Genomic DNA, 18,350 nt, shown 5'->3' with positions numbered 1-18,350 from the left:
CACCCCCCTCCATACCCACACACACCGGATAAAAACCACCAAAACCAAAAACAAACCAACCCCTCCTCCCAAAACAAACAAACAACAACAAAAAAAAAAACAGCCAAACCCCCCCCCCCCCCAAAACAACAACAAAATGCCAGGGAAAGGAAAAAAAAACCACGACGGCGCGACGTGCTGGAGAAGAAAAAAAATGGCGCCGGCTCCTGTCTCAGGGAAGGAAAAAAACCAAAGGGTTCACGCAGCAAAAACAGGCAAAACAGATGGGAACCTGGTGAATCCCTGGCGTGGGTCCCCTCCTCACAGCAGATGAAGCCGGTGGATTTGGTGTCCTTTCTCTTGTCGGTTCGGCTGTCCCGAGCTCTGGGGCCGGGGCGGAGCGGCCCCTCTCCGTCCCGCCGGCCCCCGGCCGAGGCTCGTCCCGTCGTCTCCGATCTCGGACCAAAAACCAAACCGAACAGTTCAGGGGGAAAAAAAAAAGCTGCCGAAGGATTGCTCCTACAGTCTCCAAAGCCAGAAAAAAGGGGAAAAAAAACACCCTTCTTGCCTAAGCTAACAAAACCCAGGCTAGCCAAGCAAGGGAAGAGAGCCCCGCCCGCACGGCACCGGACACCTGAGGCCTGAGGCTTTGAATAAACCCGCGCAGAGCATTGACCAGGGAATGGGAAACCTCTACAGCACCATCGCTGGGCACAGAGCATTGACCAGGGAATGGGAAACCTCTACAGCACCATCGCTGGGCACAGAGCATTGACCAGGGAATAGGAAACCTCTACAGCACCATCGCTGGGCACAGAGCAAGGACCAGGGAATGGGAAACCTCTACAGCACCATCGCTGGGCACAGAGCATTGACCAGGGAATGGGAAACCTCTACAGCACCATCGCTGGGCACAGAGCATTGACCAGGGAATGGGAAACCTCTACAGCACCATCGCTGGGCACAGAGCATTGACCAGGGAATGGGAAACCTCTACAGCACCATCGCTGGGCACAGAGCAAGGACCAGGGAATGGGAAACCACCCAGGACAATGAGGCGGGGTAGGGCTGGGGAGCTGCTGTGCCAGAGGTGTCCTCCAGCGTGACCCTCATTCACCCGCGCTGTCGCCCACGGGAAGTGCCGGGGCTCAGCGTGGGCTCCGGCCCGATCTCCGTGCGCTGCCGGGCATCCCGGCCGCCGGCTCTTTGCCTTCCAGTCACGTAGGAGCTGCGGTCAAGGTGGAGAAAGGGAACTTGTCTGCAGGCAGGCGGGGGGGGGGGGGGGGGGGGGGCGGGCTAGGACGGCTGGAAGGAGCTGCCTTCTCCCCGAGACTGGATTTTGGCATTCCAAAACAGATGGGAGCCCCAGGGATAGCGTTTGGCATCCCAGAACAGACTCCAGTTTAGTCTCTTTTGACTTTATTTCCACCCAGTTTGGCCGTGGTCGAGCAAATGCCTCTCCCGATCACTCCCTGCTCCGCTGCTACCCCCTTCCCTCCCTTCCTCCCTCCCTTGCTCCGCCCTTGGGGCCACGCTGTGCCGGGGTGGCTTTGCCACCTGCAGATGTCACATCTGTGATCCTACGGCGGCTCAGTCCTGTGGGTCAGCACTGCAGGGCCGCCGAAACTCCTGCCCGTGTTCATGGATCCACTTATTCGCCACTGGAACAGACAAGGACATGGACCTCTGTCTGTTCCCATCCCTCTGCACCCTTCTCTAACCCTGCATTGGTATCGGTGAACTTTTTCCTTGTTATCCAGGATATCTGGGCATTCCCAGCCCCCCTTGCCTCCCTGCCGGTGGAGCTGTCCCTCCAACCCCGAGTGACCCTGGGGTGACACCTGGTAGCGTCTCTCACCCCACTTGTCCCCGGCCAGGACGGGGCAGCCGGCGTGGAGGGTGTCCCCATCTCCATTCCCGTTCCTCCGCAGGTTCCACCAGAAAAGAGCTGCATTCTGTGGAGCAGAGATGGGTTTGGCACCCTAAAACAGAGCTGGGGTCCCCAAGACTGGATTTTGGCACCCCAAAAGAGATTAGGGAGCCCCAGGGCTGGGGATTGGTGTCAGGAGAGGCTTGACCACAACTCCCTGCAAGAGCTGAGATACAGAGAGCAGCATCCTCACTTCCCTGCTTCCAGCGATTCCACATGTCCCCCTCACCTTGACCACGGGCACGCTGAAGTTGGCATAGATGAAAGCAGTGGAGCCTCCAGCCTCCACTGCACTCAGCTGGAAAAGGACCACAAATAGGAGCCATGGATCCCCCTTTCCCTGTGATGCTCCTTTGCACAGGGAAACTGAGGCACAAAACCTCCCTTGGGCCCCAGCTCTGTTCCCCTCACTTTGCCACAGCACAAACTCCTGAATACTCCACAGGCACTGGCATTTCCCACCCACTGCAGTGTTTTAGGGCTGCCCTTACCCATCCCATACCCTGAGGACCAAGCCAGTGCTGTCTCTCCAGGCCTGGAAATGAGGGAGGACTCACATAGATCATGATTGTGGCGATCCTGTTGCCTGACTTCATTCTGTACAGGGGGCTCTTCTTCGACTGCTCCAAAAGGGGAGGTGGGATGGTCAGTCCCATGGGGACGGTCAGTCCTACACTGACACAGCCCACCCCAGGCGCACCTCACACCCCAGCAGCTCTAAGCTGCCCCACCCTGCTCCCCCCTGGAAAATCCCTCCCTTTCCCTTCTTTTCCCTTCCTTCCTTTCCTTCCTTCCTTCCTGCCTGCCTGCCTGCCTTCCCTTACCTCCTTCCCCCCTCCCTCCCTCCTTCCTTCCCCTCCCAGGAATGCCCCAGGCAGCCACCCAGGGATCACCATCCTGGGACCACCTATCCTACCCCTGCCAGGGGCCATCCCAGGGTCCATCACTAGGAACATCTTGGGGAATAACCCAGGGATCACCATGGGGACACCCCCAGGAACCATTCAGGGTCTTCCCTTGGGTACCATCCCAGGGGCATCATGAGAAACATCCCAGGGCCCATCTCCAGGAATATCTGAGGGACTACCCAAGAGTTCTTCTTCAGGAACATCTGAGGAATCACCTCAAAGGCCAGCCCAGGGTCCATCCCCAGGAACATCCCAGGGACCACCCCTGAGTCCACCCCATGAACCACCTCCAGGAGCATCCTAGAGTCCTCCCCAGGAGCACCACCCTGGGCGTCACCCCATGGTTCCCCCACGGCCCACCCTAGCAGCTCCCTGACCGTGGCGTGGTCGAAGTGTGGCTCATAGTGGCCTCCCAAGCCGTAGTTGACCACCTGCAGATACTCGGCGTAGGGTGGCCGCAGGTCCAGGCCAGTGACAGCGGCGATGCGCTGATCCAACGCCCGCACCACTGGGTCAGCCGTGTCCTTCAGCCAGGCACTGTGGGACCACCCCATGTTCAGCCCCCCGAATTCATGTGTGGCTGGGCTTTACCCTCAGGCCTCAGGCCTCCCAGCATGGCTTCACCGCCACCTCAGAGGTGGCCATGCAGCCACGGTGGTCCCGCTGGCTGGAGGACAAGGGAGGGGTGGCTACTACCTTTTGCTTATCCGGTACTCGGCTTTCTGCTGCTTCTCCCCAGAGGCAACCACGGATCTCTGCAGCTGAAGGACACATGGGGGATGCATGTTGCTACACATGGGGACTCTCACACCAAGCAGGGGCCGTGGTCAGGGTTGAAGTTGGTGGGTTTGTACCAGCTGGTTGCCAAACATCCCACCCCAAGGGGTCCCACTGGGGTGAGGGAAGCAGTGGCAGCAGGTGGAGGCAATGCAGTACGTGTCACCAAGTCAAGCCTGGTTGGGAAGCGGTTTAGGTGTATCCGTGGACCTGGTTTCTTCCAAAAAATCTTTTGGGGGGCTCAGATGGAGCTGGGGTCATCATCCCCGGGGTCTCACAGAATCCTAGACTGGTTTGGGTTGTAAGGGACCTTCCAAGATCATCCAGTACCACCCCCCTGCCATAGGCAGGGACACCTTCCACTAGACCAGGTTGCTCCAAGCCCTGTCCCATCTGAACTCCCTGGAGGAGGCTTTGGCCTTAAAACCTCTCCTATCTCTGCATTCACCCTCGATCAGGATCTCCTGGGGCACCCTGCTGCAGGAAAGGGACATCCCTGGAGATGGGGACAGCTCACCCAGGGCCCTGCCAACCCCTTGATGGTCTCAGCCTCAGCATCGGTGATGAAATCATGGTACAGAGCCACATAGGGCTGGATCCGGACCATCTCCTTCTTGGCAGGCTGGAGGAGGAGGTAGGGGCTGCTGTTGGTCTCATAGGAGCAGCCGAGGTGCAGGAGCCGCTCTGGGGCTGCCTGGGGAGAAAGGGGACCAAGGAGGCTGTGAGGGGGGGACAGCGGCAGGGGGGACCATGGCACCCCTGCCAGTCCCACCTGCCCCCTGGGGCGCTGGCACAGCTCCTCATAGGCATCACGGCTCTGCAGGTGGGTGCTGTTGGGGCGTTGTAGGGGGCTGGCACTTGCCCCCGTCCCCATCTCCAGCAGCTTCTTGTACTTGGCCACGTTCCTCGACACCCTTTGGTTACTGGGATCTGCCGGGGAGGTGGTGTCACCCTGAATGCCGCATCCCCATCAACCCCCTTCCCTGGCATCAGTCCCGGGAGAATTACCCCACACGGGGCAAGAAATGGGGTGAGGGAGGCTGTTGCCATGAAGAGGTGATGGGGACATCCCAAAATCTTTCCCCTCTTCCTGCTGCATCCAGGATTGTCCCACATACCGTAGCGGAGAAACTCCCTGGAGAGGCTCAAGGCGTGAGAGATGTTTCCAGCCTGGATAAGGGAGTGGAGACTCCATGAACATCCATTCTCCCACCCATGGTCTGGCTCTGCTGGACACTGGCAATGGGGAGGGGACTCATGGCTGTACCATGAAGTAGGAGAAGGCCAGATGGTCCAGAGCATCCTCCAGGCTGCTCCGGTCCTCCAGGTTCCAGCTGCCATAGGAGAGGCGGAAGAGGCTGACAGCCTCCTCCAGCCACGCAATGGAGTGGTAATAGTCACCTGTGTCATAGGCCACCTGCGAGGCAACACATCCCCTGCACCTGCCAGCTGGGCCAGCCTGGCCTGCATCCCGTCCCATCCCATCCCATCCCATCCCATCCCATCCCATCCCATCCCATCCTATCCCCTCATGCCATGTCATGCCATCCCATTGCAATTACCCCCCATCCTGTACCATGACATGCATCACTTTCCTATTGCCATCTCCATCCCCATTCCCTCCCACATCATCCCCATCCTGTCCCATCCCTTCCTTTCCTGTTCCATCCGCATCTCAATCTCCATCCCCATTTGCACCTGCACTTCCATCTCATCCCATGTAAAGAACCCTCAGTGTCTATTCCTGTGGAAGAAACATCCCGGGCTGGAGAAGCTTTGTGGAGCTTTATGGGGTTTCCCCTCACCTTTCCCACATGGAAGCAGTCGTCGGCAGAGAGGGAGACGCGCCGGCCGGGGCTGTAGAGGGGCGGGTGCCCGGCTCTCTGGAAGATGCCTTTGGCCAAGCCCCTGACGCTGAGTGCGTAGACGTCCTGCAGCCGCATCAGCGCCCTGGCTGCCCCATCCAGGTCCTCAGTTCCAGGCAGCTCCTGCTCTACCTCCTCGAGGCCAGCATGGAGCGCTGCAGGGTGGGATGGAGGTATGGGCAGGGATAAACAAAATTCTGAGGTGCAACCGCCCTTATCGTCTCTTCTCCCTGGGCACCCCATGTCCTGCTCCTCCATCCGTTCCCCTGCTCCTACACCTGTTCTCCATCCCCATCTGTTCCCTTGCTCCTCCATCCATTCTGCTCCTCCAACAATTTTCTTGCTTCTCCACCCATTCCCCAGGCCCTCCATCTATTCCCTGTCTCCTCCATCCCTTCTCCTGTTCCTCTACCCATTGACCCTTGCTCTCCATCCATTCTCCTGTTCTTCCACATATTCCACTCTTCTATCGATTCTCCTGGTCCTCCATCCTCTCCCACCACCTCCTGGCTCTGCTCATGTGACAGAAGGGACACACGGCCGAGCATCTTCCCCGTACCCTGGGTGTTCCTGGTGACCTCGTCGCTGTAGATGACGTTGGGCCAGTCAGAGTGGAGGCGCTTGATGAGGCTGAAGGCCAGCAAGGGATTCTCCACCGAGGCCTTGGGGTCCTGGTGCAGCGCCTGGACCTTCTCGTAGAACCTACAAGGCACCCACTGGGGGACACTTTGATGCTCCTCAGTGTTGTCACCACCTGGGTGGGGGCTGAGTCCTCCCCATTGTTGGGCAGCTTTGCCTCAGCGTCCACTCTTTGGCCAAGCCAGAGCAGAGGGATTGTCTGACCCCATCCCTGGTGGGTGTGTGGGGATGGCCCGTGCCCTGGGGATGCTGCCCTGGGGGACCCAGATCCCCGTGGGTGGGGGAACCATGTCCCCCTCCCGGGGGACGGCTGGGGGAAGTGGGGCGTGAGCTGTGTCCGGTCTGAGCTTCCCATCCTCCCACCATCCTCTTATTTAGGGCCACCCCCAAAAACTGGGTGCTGCGGGGAAGGTGGGGATGGGTTAACCCCTCCTCGTAGCCAGGGAATCGCCCACCCCTGGGGCTGGGGGGCGGGATGGGTGGCTGGAGGGGAGCGGATGCTGCGGGTGCCCCACCCGTGGCCGCGGCGCGGTTGGGGGGTGCCGGTACCTGCGGAGGCGGCGCAGGCGGGAGCTCTCGTCCCGCAGGTAGGAGCGGAGCCGGCGGAGCAGGCGGCGCTCGGCGCCCAGCGCTCCCCGCACGCTCAGCATCGCAGAGAACGTCTCGGCCGGGGCGGGGGGCGGCAGCAGCGCCAGCAGCGCCCCCAGCACCCCCAGCGCCCCCAGTGTTCCCAGCGCCCCCAGTGCTCCAAGAATCCCCAGTACCTCCACTGCCCCCAGCGCCCCCAGTCCCAGCAGCGCCCCCAGAACACCCTGTATCCCAAGCGCTCGCCGTGCTCCAAGTACCCAGAGTGTCTCCTGTCCCAGCAACGCCACCAGCACCCTCAGCGCTCCCAGTGTCCCCAGTGCCCTCAGAGCCCCTAGTCCCCAGCAGTGCCCCTAGTACCCGCAGTATCCCCGGTGCCCAGTATCCTCAGTGGCCTCAGTGCTCCAAATATCCCCAGTTACCCCCAGCACTCCCCAGCCTCAGCGCCCGCATCCGGCCGCCGCCGCCGCCGCCGGGAGAAGCCGGGGGAAAAGGGGCGGAGAGGCCCCGCCTTTGGGGGGAAAAGGGGTGGGGGGGGTGCCCCGGATCCGCCACGCTGGCTGGGGAGGGCGGTGTGGTGCTGGTCCCCGTCCTGCTTCTCCCTGTCCCCATCCCTGCCCCTCTGTCCCTATCCTGCTTGTCCCCCTCTTATCTGTCCCTGTCCTGCCCCAGCCTCATCTTGCCTGTCCCTTCCCCTTTCCCCATTCTGCCCTGGCCCCATCCTGCTCTGTCCTCAGCTGCATCCTGCCTGTCTCCCTCCTGTCTGTCCCCATTTTGTCTTCTGTCCCTCTCTTGTCTGGCCCCATCCTGCCTGTACCCATTCCATCTTGCTCCCATCCTGCCCGTCCCTGTCCACATCCTGCCTGCGCCCGTCCCGATTTGATCTTCTGCCCATCCTGCCTGTTCCTGCCCTGCCTTGCAGTCATCCTGTCTGCTCCCATTCTGTCCCCATCCTGCCTCTCATACCCCAAACATAGCACCAGGATGGAGTGGGAGGTGCCGCGCTCGGGGCCATCCTACATCCTTGCGGGGTAGGGTCAGCTCCATTGGGATTTTCCCAGTATTGACTGGATTTCTTATATTTTGGGAGGATTTTATTTGACAGCAGCACAGGGATGTGAGGTCACTGTCACTGTCGGGACGCTACAGCCTGTTCCCTATGGAGCAGAATGAAACACCCCCCATCCCAAGATTTGAGCACTTTTCCCTAGGAGGCAGGGAGTAACTCAGTCTGAAGGTGGCAAGTGAAGAAAACAGGATAAAAAAAGGTAAAAACTGGGAATCATCTGCCACCTGCAGGAACAAAGGAACTGGAATGTTTTTAACTAAAGCAAGATTTTTGGGTACTTTTTCCTCAGGGAACCAGCTGCTCTTGCTGGCATCTTCTGCTTTTCTGCTGCTACCAGGCAAAAAACGCTGATTTTTGAGAAACAGCGGCATTTCGTACCAGAGCAGATCCTCCACTGCCGCAAGTCACCGACAACATCTGACGGGTGATTAAAAAGCCGTAAATAAATAAAAGGTACACGGTGCTGAGTCTCCTGATGTAGCTGAAACATCCTGGTGAGGTCTCGGCACTGCCGTGCTCACCGGATCCGGCTGCCGATGCTCAGGAGTGACTGCACTGCCTAAAATGGGTCTATTTTAGGAAGCCGTGAGGTTCTGATCGCCAGAGGGGTCCAGGATGAAGAGGCAGAAGGTGATTTCCTCGCAGGCGCTGCTGGCGCCGCACTCGAACAAGCACCCAAAAACGCCGCCGGGGCAGACGGCCAGGTCGGAATAGCCGGCCGGCCCCGTGTGCAGCAGCCACGGGCGCCGCCAGCCCGCCCCGTCCAGCGGCGAGGGGTTGACGTAGAGGCCCAAATCGCGCCGGCGGTGCCGGTCGGTGGGGTGGGAGTACAGTAACCAGGTGGGCGCCTGGGCGGCGCGGGCGGGCGCGGCGAAGCTGACCACGCTGCCCTGGCAGCCCCGCGGCGGCTCGCCCAGCGCCTCGCACCGCGCCGGCCGCTCGAAGCGCAGCCCGCGGTCGGTGCTGAGCGCCACGGCCCGGCAGCCCCGCAGCGCACGGGCGCTGCAGTACAGCAGGGGCTGCTGGGCGCCGCGGATTTCGGCCACCTGGCACTCGCCCGTCCGCTCTCCGCCCAGCAGGGCGCCCTTGTGCCAGTGGCGCCCGCCGTCGTCGCTGTAGAAGACGAGGGAATGCTGCCGGGTGAAGCACGGCAGCCGCACGGCCCCGCACAGGCACCCGTGCACGTAGTAGGTGTAGGCCGGCACCACCAGCCGCCCCGAGTCCAGCTGTATCCCGTGGCCCGGCCCCACGGCGAAGGTGGCCCACCGGGACAGGTCGGCACCGATGGCTTCGCCCGTCACGTCCCGCAGCGCGGTCCAGCCGCGGCCGCCGTCGGCGCTGGTGGCGAAGCAGAGACGCGCGGCGCTGCAGCTGCTCAGGATCTGGCATCGCTCCGTCTCTCCCTGCTCCACGCAGATGCAGAAGAGGAAGACGGTGCCGCTCCTGGCGTCGTAGAGAGGACAGGGGTTCATGGTGCGGCGGCCGGGCAGAGCCAATGCCGACAGCTCCTCCATGAGACCCCACTGCCGGCAAGGAGGAAAACGGGGCTCAGCCACGGGATGCACCGCTGTCGCTGCACCCTGGAGTCACCCGGCATCGCCCCCATCTCTTGTTCCCACAGCCCGGGGAGATTTTTACCTTGACCGAGGAGCCGTTCCAGCGGCCCCGCCGCAGCACCAGGTACTTGGCATCCTCGTCCCGGGCCGAGGAGCGCTTCTCGGCAAAGGCCAGGAAGGAATCATCCGGGGGGACGTAGAGCAGAGCCGGGATACGGTAGGTGACCCCACCTGCCTGTCGGAAGAGCGTCTCCCGAAGGAAAACATGCGGGGATCCCGGTGGTGGTGGCAGTGGTGGGGGGCTCTCCCCACCGTCCCCCTGCTGCTGGAAGAGTGGGAAAGTCAGATGTAAAGGGTTAAATCTTGGCAAAAGTAAGGGGTGGCCGCTACGGGGGGATAGGGATGGAGGCTCACCTTGAGGCAGGTGGTGGCCTGGGACATGGTGGCCTCCCTGAGGCTCCCGCTGGGGCCTGAGCAGGGTGGGAGAGGGGGATGAGAGCAGAGCCCCTCGGTGGGGTCACACCCGCTTTCCTGCCCGTCCGTGCTGTTCCCCTGCACTGCACAGGCTCCCCTGCTTCACCCACGGTGCCCACGTCCAGGCTGTTCCCAAGGGCTGTGCACCTCCTGCACTACACCAGGACCCCCAAGCTCCCACTCCCTTCAGCTCCCCCGGTGTCCCTAGCCCAGAGTCCCTGTGCCCATGCACCCCTCCACTCTCCATGCACCCCCAATCTCCCTACGCACCTACGCTCACCCACAAACCCCCTACACCCCAGCATGCACTGACCTCCCCAGGGACAGACATTCCCTCCGTGCATCCCCTGTCACGTGTCCTGACCCCCCTTCACCCCCGCAGGCACTGATCCCCCCGATCCACCTGCAATACCCAGCTTCTCCCCGTGTACCCCCCGACACCCCCACAGCCCTACTCCTCTACACCCCGCATGCACCAAGCCCCCCGTGACCCCCCAGTCCCAGTCCCAGTCCCCTGACCCTCCTACATCTTGCAAGCACCGACCCCCCATCCCCTCCGTGCCGCGACCCCCGCCGCATTCCCCTCTCCCGCATTCTCTCCATCCCCGCACTCCCCCCTCTCCGCATTCCTGCATCCCCCCATCCCCCCCATCCCCGCAGACCCCGCTCCTCCCGCCGCCGCCGCCGCGCCGCGGCCGCCCCGCTCCGCCTCTTCCTGCAGCTCGCGGAGCGGGGGGGCCGGATCAGGCGCTCGGCGGGGCCAAGGAAGCGGGCGGGGATCCAGCTGTCGGGATACCGGAGCCTGGCGCCGGTGCCCGAGAGCAGCAGGGACAATACCTGTGCAGGTGTGAGCAGGCGATGTGCTGAGGCTCCGGCGCTCCTTCGGGGCAACTGGAATGGTGGAATATCAGGAGGAGATTGACTGGTGGAGCCACTGCCGACCCCTCTCCCCAACAGGCAGGAGGGGAGCCAAGAGAAGGGATGGAGGCGGGACCCTGCTTGAGGTGCCAGGAGAGTCCCCTCCCGGCTGCCCTTGCCTTCCCAGGTGCTCCTATGGAATGGATGTGGAGAGGGAGGAAAATCATGAAGGTCCATCTGGGGGTTCCCTGGGGTGAGCCAGCCAAGCCCAACCAGCTCTACAAGATCAAAATGAGTCATCTTTATCCACTGCCTTCCGAGGGAACGGAGGCCGTGATAAGCCAACCAGAGCCGTCCCACAGGGAAGTCTGCTCCGTCCCTGGGGCCCAGAGAAGAGACAATAATAGGAAACTCTGTGATCTGTGCCGCCTCTGACTGTTAGCCACTGTTGCTGTGGGCAGAGATGAGATGAAGGAAAAAGACCTGGGAGAATGCAAAGGGACTTCAGGGCACGGGGACAATTGGACAAAGGAGCAGGTGCACAGGTCGTGTCCTCAATTCCTTCAGTACGGGGGGGAATACTGAAAGGAACAGGAAAAGAGGAAAACCACCCTGATTAATACATGGCCTAGAGGCTGGTGCCATCGGTGGAATTTTGGGATTTTTGACTATGGTGTGGTTTACACAGGAGTCAGTCCTGAAGGGCAAGGGAGTCCAGGAAGGCCAGACGTGTTTGAAGAAGGAAATCCTAAAGCACGAGGAGCAGCCTGTGCCCATGGGACATAGGAGAAAGCCTGTCCTGGTTAAACAGGGAACTTGGGGTGGAGCTCAGGGGAAAAAAGAGAGTGTATCAGTTCTAGAAGGAAGGGCAGGAAACCTGGAGGGACCACGAGGATGGTGTGAGGTTATGTAGGGAGAAAATGAGAAGGGCCAAAGCCAAACTGGAGCTTAATTTGGCCACTGAAGTTAAAGACAACAAAAAAGGTGTCTCTAAATCCATTGGGAGCGAAAGGAGGGCTAAGTGTCTCCATCCTTTACCGGATGTGGAAGGCAGCACTGTGTCTGGGAGGGGAGCAAAGGCAGAGGTATTTAATGTCTCCTTTCCTCAGTCTTTAATACTGTGAAAAACGAGGTTCACTCTCCTGTGAGAATTTAAAGGGTTTAATATAAAGACAATAAGAGACACAAAATAAAGCAAAGAGGTAACAGCCGGGTGCCTTGGCGCTCTGCCAAGAGCACACCTGATGCTAGAGGTGAGTCCTTTTTGTATCATTTTTACTGTCTGTTCTCTATTCATATTCAAACTTTTCCTGGAGCTGTTCTGCATGGCCACTCCTTGGGTCCGCCTTTTTGGAGCATGCGTAGTCTTCGGCCTTGCGGTTTTACTTCTTTTGATTCTTGGGGTTGGGCCCGCTAGGTAAGAGTCGATGGTGGGGTGGATCTCTTAATTCTCCAGACAGTCAGGGCTGATTGCAGCTTTGGCCTCTTTGTCCCCCGGGCAGAGCGGTGATAGCGGCTCTCGGACCCTCCCGGCCGCCCGTTCTCCGGGCGGAGCAGCCTTTGGGCCCTTTTGTTCTCTGGACAAAGTGTTGATCAGCAGCTCCTTGGGCCTCATCCTCTGCTCGCTTGGAGGTTCTCTTACTTGCTCACACTTGCTAACATTCTTGCTAAAACGAGAGAAAACTACATCCACACAGCAAAAAGCATTTCTAACATTATATAATATCTACCTTTATACTTGCGAGAAGCCAATATTATAGTATATGTTTATAACAATACCAAAACCTCAGGACACCCAGCTCCCATGGCTGGAAGTCAGTCATGGGGAGATGAATGAAGCCTCACAAATCCTGAAGGAATGGTCATCCCCAAGTCCCTGGGCCCAGGTGGGTGCACTGTTGGCTGAGTGAAACACTGGAGCCTGGATGTGGCACCTGGGCACGAGGTTTAGGTGAGAAGATTGTGGTGGTGCTGGGGGAATGCCAGGACTCTTCTAACCCTGAAAATTCTGTGAACTGGGATTCCCTCCCCAGCCATGAAACACCCCAGAGATGCTCCAGGACACATTTGATGTCTGTTCTTCCCTTTTATTGAAAAAACAACCCAAAAAAATCTCTTTTAAAAAATGCCAGTTTATAGAAGGGACGTGTGGAACAGGAGATGCCACAAGGGAACCGCAGGACAGACAGACACAGCTTGGAAAATCTTTTACACTTTCTGGGAAGCTTCGTGGCTGAGCACACAGAAGTAGCATATTTGATTCTCCCCCCAACACATAAAAGGTTTTTATATAAAACAATCCTCTACCCCCAATTAGATAAATACAAAAATAAAGCAAACTTGTTTGCGAGGGGACGGTTGTTTCACAGAAGGGTTTTGTCCTGAACTCCTAACACAAAACGGAAAGGTGGGATTGGTAAAACCCCCTGGACACAGAGCCATGTGATAAAGCAGTGCCAGGAAAAGCAGAGGATGCTGGGGCAGCATTGGTGATGTGTTTCTCCTCCCGGGGCTCCCCAAAATCCAACTTTGGGGTCCGCCTCAGAGCCAGGAAGGCAGGCACACAGACCAAGCTTAGCCATGAGCTTCAACAAATCTTGGGTCCAAGATTAAAATTCCTGCTTAGGCAAAATTCAATAGGACTTCAGGACAAAAAGAGAGGCCATGATTCACTTTCTTTGCCATTTGACTTTATTGGTGTTAATTTAGCAGGCTCCCGGGAGGCGGGCGGGGTCCGAATCATTTTGTTTTCCTCTCCAGGGCCAGACTGTCGTGCAGCTTGGACACCTCTGGCTCGTAGGCCTCCATGACTAACGTCCCGTTGTTATCAAAGAACTTGGCGATGGATTTGGTGAACTCGGCTTCCCTCTGCTGTTTGGTTTTCCCGCTGATGAACGTCAGCTTCAGGGTGTATTTGTCATCGAACCTGCACCAGGGGAAGACAGACCTCAGAGCAGGATCCCAGTCGGGACAGAAATCCCCCTCTTGTTTAAGGGGAAAACCCTCCCGGACTGGAGGTCCCACCTGGGCACTCACAATTAACACAACTAAAGGCTTTTATCCCCTGCCTTAAAGAGAAGCGAAATGTGAACGTTTGTGGCAGAAAACCACTTGGAGCCACTCCCGTTCCTAGACTGGGACATGGACTTTGATGGAGCAGAATGGATTTGCAGGTTTCAAAGGAAAAGGCAGCGTTTAGGGTGATCTCTGGCGAGGGAGGGAGGGCAGTGGTGCCCGCTGGCTAAGCCAGGGCTGCTGGAGCAGCTGGTACCGTTTGAGGCTGGAGGAGAGCTGCCAGACGTCGTCGGGATCCATCCCCGCTGGGTCCTTCCTGTGAGCCACCAGGAAAATGCTCTTCTCTTTGTACGAGGTATAAATGGTCAGGATTCCCATCATCACAAAATACGTGCGGAGAAAGTCAAGGAAATTAAGAAGGTGCAAGGAGAAGCAGAAATTAGGCAGAGAAGTCGCTTGGATCCCCTCAGACACATTGTTTAACCACCTCTCGTGACACGTTAATTCCGAACAGGACGTTTGGCTGATGCTTCATTAGCATGAGAAATGAAGTAATTAATTTTAACTTGAATAATTTATTATTCACTCCCTGGAAGTGTCCAGGGCTGGACGGGGCTTGGAGCAACCTGGGATAGTGGAAGGGGTCCCTACCCATGGCAGGAGGTGGAACTGGACGAGCTTTAAGGCCCCCTTCCATACAAACCAGTCTGGGATTCCCTAACATTTGTTGGGAGATAGTGGGAAAAACTGAGACTGAACAAGCCACAGAAGGAGTTGCTGGGCATTCCTCCTAAGCACAGACCAAGCAATTCCTCTTCCCCATTTTCGGAATTAAGTAATTTCAAGTGCTGCAAGACAAATCACCCATTTGTTCTGAAAGACACCCAGAACAGCCTGGAACAATTAAACCCCTTAGGATCACAGAATTGATTAGGTTGGAAAAGGCCTCTGAGACCACGGAGTCCAAGCACTCCCCGAGTCCACCATTCCTCCTGCCAAGGCCACCACTAATCCTTTGCTTTGCTGAACCTCACAGAGTGACCTCAGCCCATGGATTCAGCCTGTCTAGATCCCTCTGCAGAGAGCTGCTGGCAGGAATTCCCTCTTTCCCCTCTCAGTATCTGACCTATGGTATTAGGGAAAAGCAAACATGTCTGTAACCAGACTATGGATAGAATGAAAAAACGTATCTGCCCTCAGATCACCCAAATTTAGGGGCATTACACCCAGACAGGCAGGAATTTCCCTATCACATGAAAACTGTCTGATTGTCAGCTGATCTCCACACGACAGGAAGCATAATTCCCACAGGCCTGAAAATGGGAATATCCCAAAGGCTTTTGTTCTTGTGGAAAATAAAACCCTTTTGGGGTAACCAAGATAAGATCTGTAAAGGATATGAGACAACACAAAAGGCAAGAACAGGTTTGGATTCAGGAAAAGGGTGCAGGTAATCCCAAATCAAAGCAACGATGGCGAAGAGACAAGAGATTGTGCAGATCATGAGGCGGCCGTCGATCAAACGGAAATTTTCCACATATTTGTACTTCTCCAGGAGGACCTGTGGGAGAAACAGGCAGCTGAGTCTGTTGGGCGTTTTTCAGGACTTTGACACACTGTTTCAGGGAAGGGTTTGAAGGAAACAATCCCAGTGGCACAGGTAAACTGAGCAGAAAGTTTATGGGGAAATAATGTCTGTGTCAGGCACCTGATAATTGATCCTGATTAAGCACAAACACGAGGGAATCACAAGAGATGCCACAGACCCAGCACGGATATGGGGACAACCAAGCCCCAAAAAGCAGAGCAGAAAATCACAGAGTTTCCCAAGAGGAACGACTCAGCAGAGAGAGAACGCACCTTTTTGGCAGAGTCGTCCAAGGAATTTTTCACAGCTGAACCATCCCATTTGTCAATTTTTACTGGCTTGTCATCAATCTTCCACTGCAATGGAAACCAAAGGCGGTGAGGGGAATGTGGTCCCCCCGTGCTTGTTCCTGTCGTGAGCACAAGACAGGAGGCAAACCAGAAGGCGGCTGCCTGGTTGGGAAGACCTGGCAGGACACAAATCCGCACCCAGAAGCCGCCGGAGCAGCGCCGTACCCGGCCCCTGGGCAGGTTTCAGCTCACACCTCTTGTCGCAGGCTTGAGGTGGCTCTGACACCACCAGGTTTACTAATTTTGCTTCTACATCTGCTGCTCCTGCTGCCACCCCCAGGCAGTGACAGTTGGGCTGAATTCCTGCCTTTGGATGTACTCCTACATTCCAGCCACACCGCTACGCACAGACGCTTGGGGGATGGAGGAAAATTCCAAGAACCCCCAACTAGCGTTGTACAAGGGGAGAAATAAAAGGCACAAACAAAGAATTTCAGTTAAAACCATCCTCTGGAACAACAGCAAAGCACTCTGTCACTCTTCCATATTCAAATCTTCTGCGGGAATGGGTCTCTCCCCAGTAACAATTCCCATATACAACAGCTCAGCTTTTCCAAGGCATCCACCTTCTCCTGAACTACATTATTTTTTGGTGACACATCAGTTCGAGTCCTGAGTATCCTAAGTCATCCCTTATTTCAAACAGTTGAGTGACTGGAGCTGGAATTGTAGCTGCCAGTAAAGCAATCCTCAATTTCACTGGCGTTATTTTCCTGCTCTGGAAGCTCCCAAGCTGGATTGATTAACTACCAGCCCAAAGAGCTCCTTGCCCTCCACAGGAAGGAGAAAAAAACCACTTTAAAATATGATGTAAAACTCGATCTGCTTCCCCTAAAGCCGCAGTTATCCCCCAGGCCCGGCACGAGGGAATTATAAGGCACACAGTGAATGTCACTGCGTGTCCACGAGGTTTATGAGGCACAAAAGCAGCGGCCACAAGGATCTAAAATCATGGAGAACTAGGACACAGCTCCCACATCAGCGCACGGTACCAAATATTTTAGGTGGCTGCTTTTTCAAGCGTTTTCTTCCAGGGTTAATCAGCACACGTAGTAATTGGAAGCCAAACCCTTTGCCGTAAGGGAATAGGGTAGAATTCTTTCCACTATTTATTTTTCCTTATACAAGCATCTACAGCAGTTGGAGGGGGACGACTGGGACTGAAGGGAGGATGCTCAGGGAAGAAGAGGGATTCTCAGGGATGAGGATACGCAGGAATGGGGACGCTCAGGGCTAAGGGGGGAGGCTTAGGGCTGAGGATGCCCAGGGCTGGCGGGGAGATGCCCAGGGGTGAAGGATGGATGCCCAGGGCTGAGGGAGGGATGCCCAGGAGCGAAGGGTGGATGCCGGGGCCGGCGGGGCGGTGCCCGGGGGCGCTGCCCGGGGCGGCGGAGGAGCCCCGCGCGCGGTACCTTGTCCAGGAGCCCGTTCCGGCCGCTTTTGGCCGCCATCTTCTCGCCGCCTCCGCCCCCGCCCCGCCCGCGACACCTGGGCGCCCCTGATTGGTCGTGCGGGAGGAAGTCCCACCCCCCTCGCGCCGCGCGGCACGCCGGGAAATGCAGTCCTGCCCGCCATCCCTATGACGTGGAGCGCGTGCTCGTATCGTGCAATCACAGGATTTGGGCTGGGAGCGACCTTAAAACCCATCCAGTCCCACCCCCTGCCATGGGCAGGGATAGCTTCCACGAGACCAGGGTGCCCCAAGCCCCGTCCGATCCCGAAAGGGTTATCCAGCCCTGGCACAGCTGCCCAGGGCAGTGGTGGAGTCCTCATACCTGGAGGGATTTCAAGCCGGGTAGAGGGTGGCACTTGGGGACACGGGTTAGCGGTGGCCTTGCAGTGCTGGGGGACGCGATGACCTTGGAGGCCTTTTCCAGCCCTGACTATTCTATGGTTCTATGATGTCCAACAGGATACAGCAGCCCTGTTGTGTGGTCGAGCCATGTCAGGAGGATGCTGCTTATTCCTCCGTAATTAGACCCTGCAAGTAGAGCTTGGCCCCAGCCACCATTCCAAGGAACCCAGTGTTGTCCATTGCAGGAGATGTGATGCTAAGCTGGATGGCCATTTGGACTGATCCAATTTAGCTGCTTTGATGTAGGATATCAGTTTTATGTTAAAAGAATAAACAACAGCCCCAGTCTGGTCTCCTGGCAGATGCATCTTCCTACAGTGAGAGCAAATAATGGGTTTTTACCGGTCTTTGCTCAAGCCTATTATTAATGAGCCTCTTTGTACCTCTGTTCCCTTTGGTGGGAATTGGGTCTGGCTTGTCGCCCTGGGTCTGCCAAGACATTCCCGGAGGAAACCGCTCACTGTCCTCAGTATTTGTGAGAGCAGAGGGGGTGGGAGTGGTGCAGGCACAGGTCCTTGAGCAGCCTCTGGAAGCATTCCCGGTCACACGGAGGTGCCAGTGGAGCTGGAAGTGGAGAAAGGACAGCTTGAGTACATCCTGCTGCAGGTGCCAGGGATCCAGACAGGATGGGCGAGCGGCACCTGCCTCTCCCGGCCCGCGTGGAAACCACGGGCGTGTTCCAGCGGGAGAAACCACGCGTGTTCAGCTCTGCCAGGGTGCCACAGAGACACCGCTGGGATCTACAGCTGGATTAACTTCAGCCCAAACCCAGCTGTTGGGAGATCAGCCTTGGAGTAAAATGGGTTTGCCCTGAGAGGAAGCAGCACTAGGGTCTCTGAGCACTGGCCATGTTTTATCTCCATGCCAGCCCTGACAGGGCTCCCTCCTGAGCTGCCAGTGCA

At 57.5% G+C, this 18,350-nt stretch overlaps 3 protein-coding genes across 3 annotated transcripts; all 3 read right to left on the bottom strand.

Annotated features, from left to right (window-relative positions):
* Window positions 1-1,569: 1,569 nt before the first annotated feature.
* P4HA3 (prolyl 4-hydroxylase subunit alpha 3) lies at window positions 1,570-7,578 on the bottom strand (the record flags this gene model as incomplete). The annotated part of the gene is made up of 14 exons (XM_082279012.1): window positions 1,570-1,640; window positions 1,838-1,934; window positions 2,139-2,207; window positions 2,467-2,529; window positions 3,195-3,354; window positions 3,514-3,578; window positions 4,112-4,288; window positions 4,367-4,524; window positions 4,713-4,764; window positions 4,862-5,011; window positions 5,400-5,614; window positions 6,019-6,161; window positions 6,648-6,910; window positions 7,501-7,578. The coding sequence occupies 14 exons, from the start codon at window positions 7,576-7,578 to the stop codon at window positions 1,570-1,572; spliced, it is 1,761 nt and encodes a 586-aa protein (XP_082135138.1).
* A 749-nt stretch (window positions 7,579-8,327) lies between these two features.
* On the bottom strand, window positions 8,328-9,749 carry NEU3 (neuraminidase 3; the record flags this gene model as incomplete). Its single annotated transcript, XM_082279229.1, has 3 exons — window positions 8,328-9,275; window positions 9,391-9,633; window positions 9,723-9,749. The coding sequence occupies 3 exons, from the start codon at window positions 9,747-9,749 to the stop codon at window positions 8,328-8,330; spliced, it is 1,218 nt and encodes a 405-aa protein (XP_082135355.1).
* A 3,564-nt stretch (window positions 9,750-13,313) lies between these two features.
* SPCS2 (signal peptidase complex subunit 2) lies at window positions 13,314-17,085 on the bottom strand. Its single transcript, XM_082279162.1, has 5 exons — window positions 17,006-17,085; window positions 15,516-15,599; window positions 15,057-15,216; window positions 13,912-14,047; window positions 13,314-13,566 (listed from the first exon to the last, which is right to left on the bottom strand). The coding sequence occupies exons 1-5, from the start codon at window positions 17,042-17,044 to the stop codon at window positions 13,380-13,382; spliced, it is 606 nt and encodes a 201-aa protein (XP_082135288.1). The 5' UTR covers window positions 17,045-17,085; the 3' UTR covers window positions 13,314-13,379.
* Window positions 17,086-18,350: the final 1,265 nt, after the last annotated feature.

Source organism: Coloeus monedula, assembly GCF_965178545.1.
Source record: "Coloeus monedula genome assembly, chromosome: 3".
NCBI classification, from domain to species: domain Eukaryota; kingdom Metazoa; phylum Chordata; class Aves; order Passeriformes; family Corvidae; genus Coloeus; species Coloeus monedula.
This window is presented reverse-complemented; position numbering and strand designations above follow the sequence as displayed.